This window comes from Priapulus caudatus, unplaced genomic scaffold (assembly GCF_000485595.1).
Source record: "Priapulus caudatus unplaced genomic scaffold, Priapulus_caudatus-5.0.1 Scaffold156, whole genome shotgun sequence".
Classification (NCBI taxonomy): domain Eukaryota; kingdom Metazoa; phylum Priapulida; class Priapulimorpha; order Priapulimorphida; family Priapulidae; genus Priapulus; species Priapulus caudatus.
Window position 1 is genome coordinate 128,097 of NW_014577217.1, and position 14,791 is coordinate 142,887.

Below are 14,791 nucleotides of genomic sequence, written 5' to 3' on the forward strand. Positions count from 1 at the left end.
CTCCCTGAAAGTGATAATACCAAGGAGACTATATATAATATATAATATATATATATATATATCTATATATATTATTATATAGAGGAGAGAGGATGAGTAGAGAGACAGAGAGAGAGAGAGAGTAGAGAGACGTGTAGAGCAGAGACTGAGAGAGAGAGAGAGAGAGAGAAAGAGACGAGAGAGAGAGAGGGGGGAGGGAGGGAGGGAGGGAGGAGAGGGAGGGAGGATGGAGGGAGGGGAGGGGAGAGGAGAGGGAAAGGGAGAGGAGATAGGGAGAGGGGACGGACGAAGGGGAAAACTGAGAGCGATAGGGGGATCAGGGAGAGGGATAAGGGAGAGGAGATGCAGAGGGAGGGTAGAGGGAGAGGGAGAAAGTGAGTGAGAAGAGAGACGGAGAGAATAGGAAGATAGAATGCTATATTGTGTCTAATATAGTATGACCTCCCTGATATATACTACATACCTAGTCTTTCAAGATCCGTGTGCAGCACGCGCTGTTCATGGCATTGTACTGAATACCAGCATCAGCTGGATGACACGCAATCCAGCACTAGAGACTCACTAAACTTCCTCTGCTCACTCTCTTCGCCAATGTTGATCTTGTTCCAAGTCTCCTCCCTGAAACAGGTGCATACACACAGCTGCATAGCAGATTGGTGCAATAATAATGTTTATCTTTACCTCGTATTTGACATTTTACAGAAAAGGCAAAAAGTAATAATTATAAATTAAAAATTTCTATTAACCCTGACTCTTTGTATCATCAGCGAGCCTTGTACTTCCATTATCATTGATATTGTGTAAAATGAATTGTTACAGTATATACTATATATATACTTTGGAAATAATAGTCATTATCATAAAAAAAGGTTATGTGTGGGCTGTGTAATCACTCGCAATAACTCGCTGACGATGCAGAGAAGAGGCTTCTCGCAAGAAAGCTGTCCTTTTAAGCGACGATGACCAGGGGGGATTGAGCTTAGAGAGCGGCGCTGTCGCTCCGTGCACAAGCGTTCCTCGTCGGCCGCTGAGGTCGATCTGCCTCCAGGAAAGCCGACCAAGGTCTCCGTTTCAGGCAGCTTTGCCTGCAATTGCAACAAGGTGAGGTAGATCACTGCTTGTACGTCAAATCGCTCTCATTATTACTATGAATGCATATGCAGTGCATTCAGGGTAAGTTTGGTGGCGCTACAGATCTGATGATGAAAGTCTTCATCAGGAAGTAGGAATATTACAGAGTACGCTGCTATATATACGACCAATGTAAGCAAATTGATTTTTCAGCAACACGGTGGCTATGCAGCTGATTGATGGAGAATTAGAACAAACTAGCTGGTTTCAAAGTTGCGAGGGCTTAAAACAGTTTTTAGTTGTTCATTGGATGTCTATCGGATGCCACCTCATCGATAAATCGTCGGATGGATTTCGGCGTCCGATATTCAGGAAGGCATGAAGGATGTATGTTGTGTGTTGACAGAGATAAAATTGCTGTATGTGTTCACTGTCCTTGCACCTGGTAAAGCTTGTTAATGTATACTACGTGTGAGCATGTCTGTGATGTCACGTTAAATTGAAACGTGTCTCATCATTCGCAGAATTGCTGCTTTTAGAATGCTTGTTCAGCAAATTAAAATGTGCTAAAAAAGCTGTACAGATTTTTTGGAGAACATTTTATGAATTTTTTAAATTACATATATTATTTTATTTATATAATACACTTCATTGTAAGGTTCATCTTATTTTAACGTAGCGCAGTTATTGCAATCTACTGCATTAGACTTCATGGTCTACCCTACTGCTTTACGTAATTGTACAATCATTGAAATTGTGCCTCTCTCGTTGTGACTTACAGGAACATATTTCTCAAAAACAACATGATCAAGATTGGAGATTTTGGCATCTCTCGCATAATGATGGGAACTAGTGACCTGGCAAGCACCTTTATTGGCACACCCTACTACATGAGCCCCGAGGTCATCAGGCATGCAGGCTACAACTCCAAATCCGATATCTGGTTAGTAACATTTGAACAAAGTGGACGGTACACATAAACATATGAATTTCTAAAAAATATATAGTAGCTTTTGACCCCTGTCAGCTTCATACTTAAAGCAGCTTTATACTTACCTCCTGAGTCCTGACTGCTGTTTTTTTCATAATGCAAAAAAATTCATTATGTAGAAAGTAATGATAGGTGAATGATCATCGGGATGTGAATTAAATACGAGCAAATCAGTATTGGAGAAGAGCCTAATAATAAAGTCTTATGATCTATCTATAGGACTTTATATTTAGATAAATAGCTAGCGAGTTAGTTAGAGATATTATAGAGTTTAGTTTTATTACCGCGAACAGTTTCTGAAATTCGTATTTCATGCTCGTGCTCACAGGTCAGCAGGGTGTATTTTATACGAGATGTGCGCACTGCGGCACGCGTTCGACGGCACCGGCCTCATGGGTGTCATGTTCGCCATCGTAGAGGGCGCTATGCCCAAGCTTCCTGACAAATACTCGAGCAGTTTAGCGGACGTACTTGAGACGATGCTGAGAAAGGATCCAGCAAAACGTGTGTCTGCGAGTGAAGTGCTGCGAATACCCTACATTGCAAAACACATGCAGGTGGGTGTGGTCAGTAGTGGAAACACGTAGTGGTACAGGTGACATATGCGACATGAGTGTACTTGATTGTTATGATGAATTTGAGTTAGTAAATATATCTGTATTTAAAGTGCAAGTAGGAAACACATGCACGGTTGATCAGTAGTGGAAATGCATAGTAGTACAGGTGACATGAGTGTACTTGATTGTTACGTTAAACTTGAGTTAGTGAATATATTATTATTTTTACTTGAGTGTACGTAGGAAACATATGCAGGTGGGTTTAATCAGTAGTGGAAACACGCAGCACAGGTACATGTGTGATATAAGTGTACTTGATTGTCATGATGAATTTGAGTTGGTAAATATATCAGTATTTCTACTTGAGTGTACGTAGGAAACACGTGCAGGTGGGTTCGATCAGTAGTGGAAACATGCTGCAGTACAGATAAATATGTGATATAAGTGTACTTGATTGTCATGTTAAATTTGAGTTAGTGAATATATCAGTATTTCTACTTGAGTGTGAAGAGTAAACACATGCAAGTGGGTGTGGTCAGTAGGGGAAAGACACAGTCCAGGTACATGTGTGACATAAGTGTACTTGATTGTCATGTTAAATTTGAGTTGGTGAATATATTGGTATTTATACTTAAGTGTAAGTATAGGAACCACATGCAGGTGTTCACATTGCACATGCAACTAGAAATAATATTCGTAATATTTTGTAGTAATAAGTTTGTAAATAGTATTATACAATATTTTGTAATAATTCAGTCTATTGTATACCATTCACAATGTTTAATCATCGATTCCGTGGCATGTAAATGTTAATTTCATTTCCATGGTGTTACCAGCTACGCGGTTATATGATCCAGGCATCTGCCACTTTTGTGATTTACATGCGAAATCTTGGCTGCATTACAGAGTCTCAAGCAGAAGATGGATCAGACGAGAGCGCGCGGAGAGGGGGCGGCGAGGAGGCCCGGCGGGGAGGGGGCGGCGAAGATGCCCGGCAGGGAGGGGGCAGAGAGGAGGCCCGGCAGGGAGGGAGCAGAGAGGAGGCCCGGCGGGGAGGGGGTGGTAAAGAGGCCTGGTGGGGAAGGGGCGCTGAGGAGGCCCAGTGGGGAGGGGGCGCCTGGGAGGCCTGGCGGGGATGGGGCACCAGGGAGGCTCGGCGGGGAGGGGGAGCCTGGGAGGCCCCGCGGGGATGGGGCGGCGAGGAGGTTCGGCTGGGAGGGACGGGGTGGGGGAGCGGTGGCTGCGCTCACGCCCATGCAGCGGCTGCAGCGTAAGAAGCAGCGTGAGGCGGACGAGGCGGCGAGGCAGCTAAGTGAAGCAGCCGCACACAACTACTCTCAGAATAAGGAGCGAGTGCAGAGACTGCGCACGGCGCAGTTAAGCGAGGTACGGTGTTAGTTGAGTGAGGTAGCTACGTAGTGTGGGCTTGCATGTGTGCAGTGTGTGTGTGTGTGTGTGTGTGTGTGTGTGTGTGTGTGCATGTGTGCATGGTGCGCGTACACATGCGCAGTGTGCATGCATGTGCGCTGTGTGAGTGTGCATTGTGCGCAGTGTGTGTGTGTGCATGTCAGCAGGGTGTGCATGCATGCGTGCAGTGTGTGCGTACGTGTGTGCGGTGTGTACGGTGTGTACTTGCATGTGTGCAGTGTGCATGCATGTGCACTGTGTGAGCGTGCATTGTGCGCTGTGTGTGTGTGTGTGTGTGCATGCGTGCAGTGTGTGCGTACGTGTGTGCAGGGTGTGTGTGTGTGTGCGTGTGTGCGGTGTGTACGGTGTGTACTTGCATGTGTGCAGTGTGTGTGTGCATGTGCGCAGTGTGTGCGTGCATGTGCGCAGTGTGTGCATGTATACATGTGCGTGTGTATGATTCGGAGTACGTTTTCATGTGTGTGTATATGCAGATGTGGTTATATATACGTGGCTGTGTTCATGCATGAAGTATACTGTATTTGCATGTCGTTATGTGTACATGCATTATGCTTGTTAGTGAAACCTTGCATGCATACATGTTCTTGTGCCAGGTGTACGTATGTACATGCTCTGGGTAGGAACTGGTGGCGTTGGGAGTGTAGTGCATGTGTGGGTGAATGCATGGTGTTTGTGTGTGTGTTTGGGTTTGTGTGCAATATAACACTCACGTTTATGTGAGTATTCAACAATCCTTTTCCCAGGTTCACCCATTATATGGACTTTCGATACTTCAATAATTTTACGCAGAATATATCTTCATTACTCCTAATACAATGAGTGCGTGTGCAGGATGTAGTGTGTATTGAACATTACCAGCATTACCATGCATGATTGAGCGCATGATTGATTGATTGGCTGTGCGTGTGTATATATAGGTGGTCGCACTAGAATATGCATTAACAGCTAGGGAGGAGTGTTTAAAGTGCAAGCTGCGACCTATGCCTATAGCAGTATTAGCATTGTCATATTAGTTCTGGCATGAATACATAAATTTTGATTAAAAATGATAAACAGATAGATCCCTTGATGGGCCTTATGCACGTGTTGATGTCTTGCATAGTATCTGTCAATATTCGGATAGTTCTTAGTAAGTGTAGCATTGGTATTTTTGTCTATAATCGGTATGTAGTGTATGTTATGTGCATATAGTCAGGGTCGTGGCTAGCGAGGAAGGGGGGAGAAGTTGCCCCCAAAGAAATGTAGATACATTACATGGTCAATGGCTGTTGCCTTCCCAGAACACACAACACACGTGGCTTTACCCGCTCCCTCAGAAAATTTGGTTAGCAACGCTCCAGATAGTGCACTGTATTGTAATGATGTGCAATGTGTGAGGAGGTGTAATGTAGTGTGTAATATGTGTGTATGTTGTTCTTGCTGCTCACAGCGACCACCGTGGGTGGAGGAGCACCCTGAAGTGTTCAACAGCACAGCATTCCAGCCGCAGCTGCCACCCAGCCAGCAAACGCGACGAGGTAAGCCACTGAAGATGCGTCATACAATGCAACGAAATGAGCAGAACTGTCATAAGCTACCAGTCCAGTAGTTTGACATAGCAACATTATTACAGCCCGACAGTCTGGTAGCTGATCATAGCTACATTATTAAAAGTTATTTCTGCATTATGTTGTATAGTAGAGTTCATACAGTACTCAAGTAGCTTGCACCGGAGAGTCTATACAAAACAGACCAATAGCTTGCAGTAACATAATGATAATTTATTTAAAAGAAGGGCATTTAGTATATATGTAGTAAAGAGAAGACCATGCTTATGTTATATGGGAAAGACTTACAATTCCATCAATGAATAGGTTGGTGGTGGCTTTTTAGATTCATTTACGTCTGCTGCTGTGATTGAACTGTGTATTGGCTAGAAAAACATGTTATGTGTAGATGTAGCTCCCTTTACTGCAAACATGGGTTGTCACAGACATGGTTTGAGATTCCTCTCTGTGCTGTCGTGGTTGTACTGTGCAATGGAAAAATGAGCTTTCATAAGTTTCTGATTCTTGCATTTTTCATAAATGTTGTTGTTAGTGGTTTTTCTGGTTGCAATTTTGTGCCCTTTCACACGTATAACTGCATAACAGATTTATGACCTCAAATGAAGACTAATATGCATGTGCATACCTTTTCATGTGCAGTTTTTGTTTTTCAACATATTTTTTTGTATTTAATATAATTTTAAATTTTGATAATTTAAAAACAGGTGACTCCAGAGCCCCACCAGGAAGAGACTCTGATGATAGTGATGGTATGTACTCATGCATTGTGAAAGGTGCTATACAAATAGTCGAATGTCTTGGTACTGCAGAATTTATTTTTGCATCTGTTATTGGTTATGTCTCGTTGGTGCTAAAAATGGAAGTGTTTACAAACATTCGAGCTTTTTTCAGAAAGAAGATAGCCTTTAAGAGATATTTAGTAGTGGAATTAGCTAGATAGAGAGAGAGTCAGAGAGGGGGGAGAGGGAGGGCAGGAGAGAAAGAGAGAGAGGAAAGAGTAGATAGACAGAGGGAGAGAATGCGTATAGAAGCAAAAGTGCAGAAACACCATGACAGTAAGCGAAAGAGGAAAGAGAAAGATAGAAAAATAGAGAAAGAACATGAGGATATGTGTGAGAGAAAGAGAGAGTATGGGATCAGAAAAACACACAAAACAGACAAACGGAATAAGAAAGTGAGTGCAAGATTCATCATTGAACGTAGTAAGCAGTAGACTGTCTTCCATGCAATATCGCAGGCATCCCGGAGGATCCACAGCTAGCCGATACATACTACTCACAATACGATGACTTTGAGTCAAGTGAGGAGGATGACTCAGATGACGAGGAGGAGGAAATTGCCGAGGAGCCAGAGGTCAAGAAAGATGACGATCGCCGTGGCAACAGGCCCGGCGGGCATCACCGTGACGACTATGGCAGGCTGATTCATCACATGGAGAATGCACTAAACCTGGACGCGTCAAGTAAGATGCAGTCGTTAAGGCAATTGTGTGAAATAAGAGAATCGTTATTAATAATAACAACAACAGCAGCGACAACAATAATAACAACAACGATGACACAAATAATAATAGTAATAGTGATAATTAGTATCGATAAGGTGAAACAGGTCATTGTTGTTATTATTAATTTTTAATTATATTTAGCATGCGTTGCACCTTGTGTGTGTGCCAATGAAGTTTGTGGTTTGCAGGCGGTACCTTCGGAGATGATGTGACAGTGTCGCAGGATACTAGGATACGAAACTTGAAGAGGTGAGGAAATGATCTCGCACTCTGAATGTGAGCATTGCCGTACGTTTACCCTAGACTTCAACACATGGTCAAGTCATGGTGCCCCACTCTCTCGAGGCCATTTGTTCTGTTCCTCGTCAAGAACATTGCGGCCATTACCCACGGAGTCACTCTACTATACTTATATATATATATGTAAATATGATATATATATATATATAATATAGATAGATAGATAGATAATGTGTATATATATATATATATATTATATATGTTTTGTAGGTAGTGTGAAATAATGCTGGGTGCATTCAGGAATATGTGTGGTGTTTTCAGGCAGTATGAGGTGATTCTACGTGCATTCAGGAAGGTATACATTACTTTTCAGGCAGTGTGATGTGGTACTGGGTGCAGAGGCATTCAAGAAGGTGTACAGCTACCTGCGCAGCGCTCGCTTCCAGTCGTCCGTCTCCGTGACGGACGAGCAGGTCATCAGGCAGCTGAAGCGCTACTGCAAGAACCCGGCCGACTGCTTCCTCGTCGAACAGCTGCTGTTCCTCGAGGAGCAGGCGCGCATAGATAAACTCTGACTGCCAGGGTACGGGGGTTAAGAAGCTCTGACTGCTAGGGTACGGGTGCAGGCGTGCATAGATAAGCTCTGACTGCTAGGGTACGGGTGCAGGCGCGCATAGATAAGCTCTGACTGCCAGGGTACGGGGGCAAGAAGCTCTGACTGCTAGGGTACGGGGGCAAGAAGCTCTGTCTGCTAGGGCACGAGTGCAAGCTCGCGTAGATAAGCTCTGACTGCCAGGGTACGGGGGTAAGAAGCTCTGACTGGTAGCGTACGGGTGCAGGCATGCACAGAGAAGCTTACTGCTGCGGTATTGGTGCAAGAATGCACGCAGATCTGACTGCCAGGGTACGGCTGAACGAAGCTCTGACTGCTAGGGTATGGGGCCAGGCACGTGTAGATAAGCTCTGACTGCTAGGAAACAGCTGCAGGCACGCACGGAGAAGCTCTGACTACTAGGGTACAAGTGCAGGCATGCGTAGATGAGCTCTGACTGCTACGATATGTGTGTAAGAATGCACACAGCTCTGACTGCCAGCTTATGGGTGCAGGCACATGCATAGCGAGTGAATCATTGGTAATTGTATAGTCTCATGAGCTCAGTAATGGTTCAACATTCTAATTTATCTTTCTCAATTCTACAACATGACTGATTATAGCTGGTTAGTTAGGTGTTCGTTGGTAACCAGTAATCAAAATGCACCACCTGCGAAAAATGCGTGCGTGATCCTAGTCGTACCGACGTTGATATCGGTCATTGTGGCGTGCTATGAAATGTAGCCATGACATATCTGTATAACCAATATATAAGGCAGCTGTACACAAGCGATGTGCATGGATAGAATCTAGGAATTCTAGGTTTCCCTGCCAATGTATATTATCCCTAAAGCACGTTTTTAGACCTTTGAAAGTATTACTTGTAACAAACGCACTTAAATTAAACCGTGAAGCAGCCATGTATTGTATGTATGCAAGATGGTTCATGTTGCTGATCATTGTATTTTAAAGAAGAATTTACACGTTTTAATAGTAACTGTGATAATATTTTTTTGTTAAAGAAGTACTTATGAGTCCTGATATCAGTGTGATTACATAGGATTACATAGGATTACATAGGTCCTTTGTAGTACGCTTTTATTTTATAGGATGTATACACAGCTATCTGTCCTCGAATAATATTCACCATTATCAGCTAATTATGGAAATTTTATCTATACACTTTACATACATTCCAGACTATATGGTTAGAGCTTCATTTGTTATAGCTTTGTGTGAAGTCTGTCGCTGTTTATGTAGTCATTATTTATTGAAAGTGTGCAATACGTATGTTTTAGTGTGTTCTGTGAAAGGCATGCGGTTATGCTGTTTAGCAACTGTGCTTGAATGCGTCTCTATTGCCTGCTCATTTTTCTTGATATAGGTATGTGTATAGTGTGTATTGTAATATATATATAATCACTAGAAATGATAAACCTGTGTAAATATAATCATGTAAGCACCCCCATATACCCTGATGAATCCTCATTCGCCACTATTCTTGGCCTTTCTGGTTTTGCCATTATCTTAACTTCAGTATTACTTTATGTCACTACAGCTAAACCTGTGTCTGCAGCCATTGATAAAACGGCTACTTGTCTATAGCAGCCATATAAAGTTTACCAAAAATACTCTGTTATATTATAGTGCCTGTACAGGGCGGCCAGAGCAATACTGCAACAAGAGACCACTGATTTTGTATGCCTCAAGTGGATTCCAACTACACAATAGCAATGTTTTGATAGACCTCGAGGTTTTTTTCCTCAATGCAATTACTAAATCAGCAGAATATCATACTTGCTGATGAAGTAAAATTCACGCGAGAAAGCATTTACTGATCACTTATCAGTTCTATAAGCTACTATATGTTCGGAGCTATATCTATGATCAATTTAATTGCGGTGGGTTCAATGCGCTTATTGCCTATACATATCGTCAGATATCGTATACCTTGCATGTTAAAATTCAAAATTACCACCTATCTGTAAAGAAAGGTAGACCACCTGTCTATAAAGGTAATTTTTTTGTTTGCCTTTGATTAGATCCCTGTATGTACATGCTCGACTTATTATGCAATCTAGTAGCAGATTTTTTTCCCTATGGAGTGAGTCCTCACTGTTTTAGGTGTGGTAAACTATGTGTGATATTGTTAGTCAGTGAGCCAAACAGCAACACTGACCACACGTTATCTAGTAAATAAATTGTTTGGAATTATGACAGCGCCTCGTGGAGTTTACTTCTTGGAGAATCACGAACACGAACCTTCACCAATCACTTGTATCATGTTCGTTATATAGTGTCAATATTCAAATGTGTGCAAAAGTATAAGCTATATTGTGGTACAAGAACAACATTTCAGTGCACTGTTGTGTCAGAATGTGATTTACAGCAATAATGATATGAATCACAGGTATTTCACAATATATTTTTAATGTGTTTAGAGTTAAATACAATGCTTTCTTTCGAACAACTATAAAAAATGCTGTTTACATATTATTAAAAGTAAAGCAGTTTCCACATTTCTGCAAATATTTAATTATTCTTTGCATGACACCTATCATCTTGGATTTGCCAACATTTAATCACTCTCCCACATTATTCGTTACCTTTAATATTTAATGAAAGCCAGGTGAAATCACCTACCTCAAAATTAATTCCTTCACTATTTAATTTCCCAACGTTGCAAAAGGTAACTTAGTAACAATATGAGAAAGAAACGATAAACTCCCAACACAACCGATGCTGTTTCTATTATGGCAAGATGAAGATTCACATGAGAAAAAAGTAACGATCACGATGACACTGAAGCTGTCAGCAATGTTCGCCACTGTTAAAATTGTCTCCTACCCCCCTACACGCTTCAGGCGCTCTGTTGGCTATTTCAGCATTCTGAAGTCTTTTCCAGCAGACAGCACACAGCTACATTCACCATAGATTATATTCCCGGCATAAGCGATATGCAGCACGAGTTGTCTGGTCACTCATTATGCCCGGAGTCCAGGGAAATTCTGCTTGATGATTGCCTTTGCCATGTCTGTGTGCCCGAGCTGCAGTTGCAGATAGAGCGCCAGCACCATCAGGTGAGCCGGAATGTCAGTGAGGCCTGTTGTTGATTTGAACAGTGGCGCTATCTACAGGTAAGAATCAAAAACAAATAAAATTTGACTTACTACTTGTTTCAGGGCGGTTTGTGAGCGACAAAACTGAATATTAGAGATAAATAGTAGCATAAACTGCTAACGTTAACAAACCAAAGAACAGCATTCTTGCAGATGCCGCCTTGTACGCAGGAGAAAGTTGGATGATCTATCATAACATCATGTATACTAAGTATTGTTAACGAGCCCATCAAGTTTCAATAACATCAACACAGTCAACGTCAAAATATTGGTGTCGAAGTTGCATCTTACCTTCCAGAGCATTCCTTGCGCCTTTTCAAACTCTCCGCGGATGGTGTATGCTACACAGAGGTTGTACTGAACAACCAAGGATGCCACCGGCACTGTGCTAGGAAACCATTCCGCTTGCACTGACGAAAAAAGCGATAGCAAAGGTTCACGCAGGATCTGATAACCATGAATCGTGAATCATGAATCATGAATTGTGAGCATACGACAAGTCAAGCTCCAAGAATCATTATAATTATTCAAATCATCATCAAGATGATAGTATAATAGTATAATAGTATAATAGTATAATAGTATAATGATAGATGAAGATCAAATTCATGTGACTTCTATTCTGAATTCAACTTCTACCAGCAGAAAGTTGTACCCACAGCACATGCAATCTGACGGCTAGTGAACAAACAAAGAGACAACAAGGACATTGTCATCACACCTAGAGTGTTCATCGTGCCGTTTCCGTTGTCGTCCCTCTCCTGCTTGCCCGAGTCCTCGGCGATCCTCATCGAAAGGTCGCTGACCTCGTAGCTCAGGTGATCGATGGCGTGAGATATGCAGTCGAGCATCACTAGAGCTTCGGCTGCGTACAGGTGCCCAAGATACCTGGAACACGCAAACCGCAGTGACGACATGATAGTGATGGGGCTGCTGGCCAACGCGCAGATAGGCAGGGGGGTTTTACGTGCACCTCGAGCTGTGTACCTGCACTCTGCATATACTATCAGGGGGTTTTCAACATTAGGAATTTTTTTTAATTTTTTGTTTTTAGGAACACGGGTGCTGATCTTTGTCATTAGCAGGTATAGGTTCCTGAATTATGTCCCAACATGAAGCTACATTCATTACCCTCCTGGTAACATCTTGTCACTTCTAAACTCAACTTAACTTATGTCAACTCCTTCAACTAACAGACTGCAGCTAAAGCTTGCATGTGGAGGAAGAGCATTATGGAACCTACCACAGTTGACACAAAAGCATTAGGACCTATAATGGACAAGCAAAAATGGATACCTGTGTACACTATGATACGAGTATTAAGACCTATGACGGACAAGCAAACAGATACCTTTGTACACCAGACAGCTTAGTCTGCTCCAGTAGCTTCTCAGCATGCTGCAAGGCAACTAGGTTGTCTCCCAGATACAGGCACACGTACGCACTCGCCGACAACACAGAACACCTGAGATAACGACAATGCACACCGGCTACAAATTTTGTACAACAGCAAGCGTACTTGATATCATTCTGAACAGAGAAACAATCGTCTGCGGCATTTAGACGCATGCACTCACATACGTGAACAACATCGATAAAGTTTCACAGTCGGGGAATGCCAAAGTTTAACATTGATTAATTAGAATCATCATCAATCAATTAATCATCAATTAATCAATCAATCATAATAACTAACTCAACTGCACCCAATTTAGCTACCACTCTCAGTACCTAAGGTTTTCTAATTCGCACGCATTCAAAGGGCTACCAGGTGGCGCCGGTAGATGCGTGTCGGACGACGACTGGTCAGCAGTTCGCTCCTCCTGTTCTTCCTCGCTGCTGCGTCGTTTCCGCTCGGCCATGTTCTTCACCGGTGGCAGCAGCATGAGCGCGTTCTTCAGGCAGAGCACGGCAAACTCCATCGTCGCGTTGGGGATCGCAGACGACGGGCCCTCCGACCTGCAAGAAGATGCAAAAGTTTGCACTATTCGCCAACAGGGGGCGCTGCCAGCCGCAAGTCTCTGCCACACGGGAATACCGTTCCTCCTAGCCAGGAGTATCGGGAAGATCGCTTCGGTTGTTATAACGCTCCTATAAGCTTATTATATTCTTATTCTGGCTATTCTTGCAACATCGAGCCGTCACAACTGTTACTTAGGTTTTTATGCAATGGGGGATTGTATAATGGAGTGAGGTCGTCAAACAAACCCTAACTTTCCTACCCTAACTCCTTCTGTAGGGGAGGGAGGAATAATAAGTGAGTGGATAAAGGTGAGGAAGGATAGAGTGCCTTGATTAAATGCACAACAGAAGTGAACACAGTAGGACTTGAACCACAGACCATTAACCAAAAACTTCCTCATGCTAACCATTAGCCCACTACTCCTTCCCCTTGACAGACGTAACATGTGGTGGCTGTTTTTATACACAAATATAGTTTAATTTTACATTTTTATTTAATTTTATTTATTTATTTATATTTACAGTTTACCTACCTCTGTGTGCGTTTGTTGATGTCCATGGGTTTGAGTATGAGTTTGCGATGAGAACCCTGCCCCGCAATGCCCCGCACCAAGTCCTGAGCATGCAGCTTTGTCTTGAAGAGATGCTCGTTGTTCTACAGGTAAAAACATCGACATATCCAGCATCCGCCAGGACACGGCAATGCAGAGACCAGTACAAGAGTACAAGAGTACAAGAGTACAAGAGTACAAGAGTACAAGAGTACAAGAGTACAAGAGTACAAGAGTACAAGAGTACCAGTACACCAGTACCAGGTACCAGTACAAGAGATCAACGAGGAAGATTAAACGCGTGGAAAAGGTGCTCAGTTGCCGTGATGACATTATTATTTTATTACAGAAATCATAACCTATACTTAATTGATAGCATGCAAGTTTTTAAGGCTGATATGGAGTACGTACTAATCTGTACACACGATGTGTAGGATAAGGGTCAATCTGTTAGCTGTGCGCAAGTTACACACGTGCACGCTCGCACGCATGCACGCACGCATGCACGCACACACACAGATGCACGCACACACACAGACGCACGCAGGTCTGCTAGTAACAGCTAACACACACAGGTTCGCAAGTTAAGCGTGAGCTACACACCGGTCTGTGAGTGTGGATGCAGCACTCGGCCAGCCTGAGCCACAGCCGCGGGTTGTTGTGGTGCATCTGTACGACTTCGATGAGACAGTCGAACGCCTGCAGTGGCTTGCCGCAGAAGAGCAGCTGCAGACCGATGTTATGCAGCAGCTCGTAGCGTCGGCTTCCCGTCAGCGTCTGTAGGGGGCGCCCCGATAGCGACTGGCCTGGTGTAGAGGTAACTTTGCATCAATATATATATATATATGTATAATATATATAACCGGTCTCCCTCCCTTTCCCCTCCTCCCAAACTCACCTGCCTTCTCTCTCCCCTCCTCCCTAACTCACCTGCCTTCTCTCTCCCCTCCTCCCTAACTCACCTGCCTTCTCTCTCCCCTCCTCCCAAACTCACCTGCCTTCTCTCTCCCCTCCTCCCTAACTCACCTGCCTTCTCTCTCCCCTCCTCCCTAACTCACCTGCCTTCTCTCTCTGTGGGATCGTGCAGATGCTCGTGTCCATCTCCTCTCTCCCTTCCCCCTCCTCCATAACTCACCAGTCTCGCTCCCCTCACTCCCCTCCCTCCCCTCCCTTCTCCTCCCTCACTCACCGATCTCCTCTCCCTCCCCTCCCTCTCTCTCATTCCCCCC

At 43.5% G+C, this 14,791-nt stretch overlaps 2 protein-coding genes across 4 annotated transcripts in view; one reads left to right on the top strand and one right to left on the bottom strand.

Moving 5' to 3' along the window:
* Positions 1-1,835: 1,835 nt before the first annotated feature.
* Positions 1,836-10,145, top strand: LOC106806359 (serine/threonine-protein kinase Nek11-like; the record flags this gene model as incomplete). Its single annotated transcript, XM_014808270.1, has 8 exons — positions 1,836-2,014; positions 2,391-2,619; positions 3,526-4,005; positions 5,477-5,564; positions 6,299-6,343; positions 6,832-7,056; positions 7,287-7,347; positions 7,712-10,145. Coding segments are annotated over 8 exons (1,509 nt in total), but the record flags the coding sequence as incomplete, so codon positions are not given.
* A 196-nt stretch (positions 10,146-10,341) lies between these two features.
* The window catches only part of LOC106806367 (CCR4-NOT transcription complex subunit 10-like), an 11,879-nt gene continuing 7,429 nt past the window's right edge, over positions 10,342-14,791 (bottom strand). For all 3 annotated transcript variants that reach the window (XM_014808282.1, XM_014808279.1, XM_014808281.1), the window contains 7 exons: positions 14,166-14,368; positions 13,545-13,666; positions 12,781-13,008; positions 12,401-12,514; positions 11,771-11,937; positions 11,341-11,459; positions 10,342-11,061 (listed from right to left, as the gene is read on the bottom strand). In XM_014808282.1, coding sequence (XP_014663768.1) covers positions 10,915-11,061; positions 11,341-11,459; positions 11,771-11,937; positions 12,401-12,514; positions 12,781-13,008; positions 13,545-13,666; positions 14,166-14,368 — 1,100 coding nt within the window. In that variant the 3' untranslated portion in view covers positions 10,342-10,914. The remainder of the gene's footprint in view (positions 11,062-11,340; positions 11,460-11,770; positions 11,938-12,400; positions 12,515-12,780; positions 13,009-13,544; positions 13,667-14,165; positions 14,369-14,791) is intronic.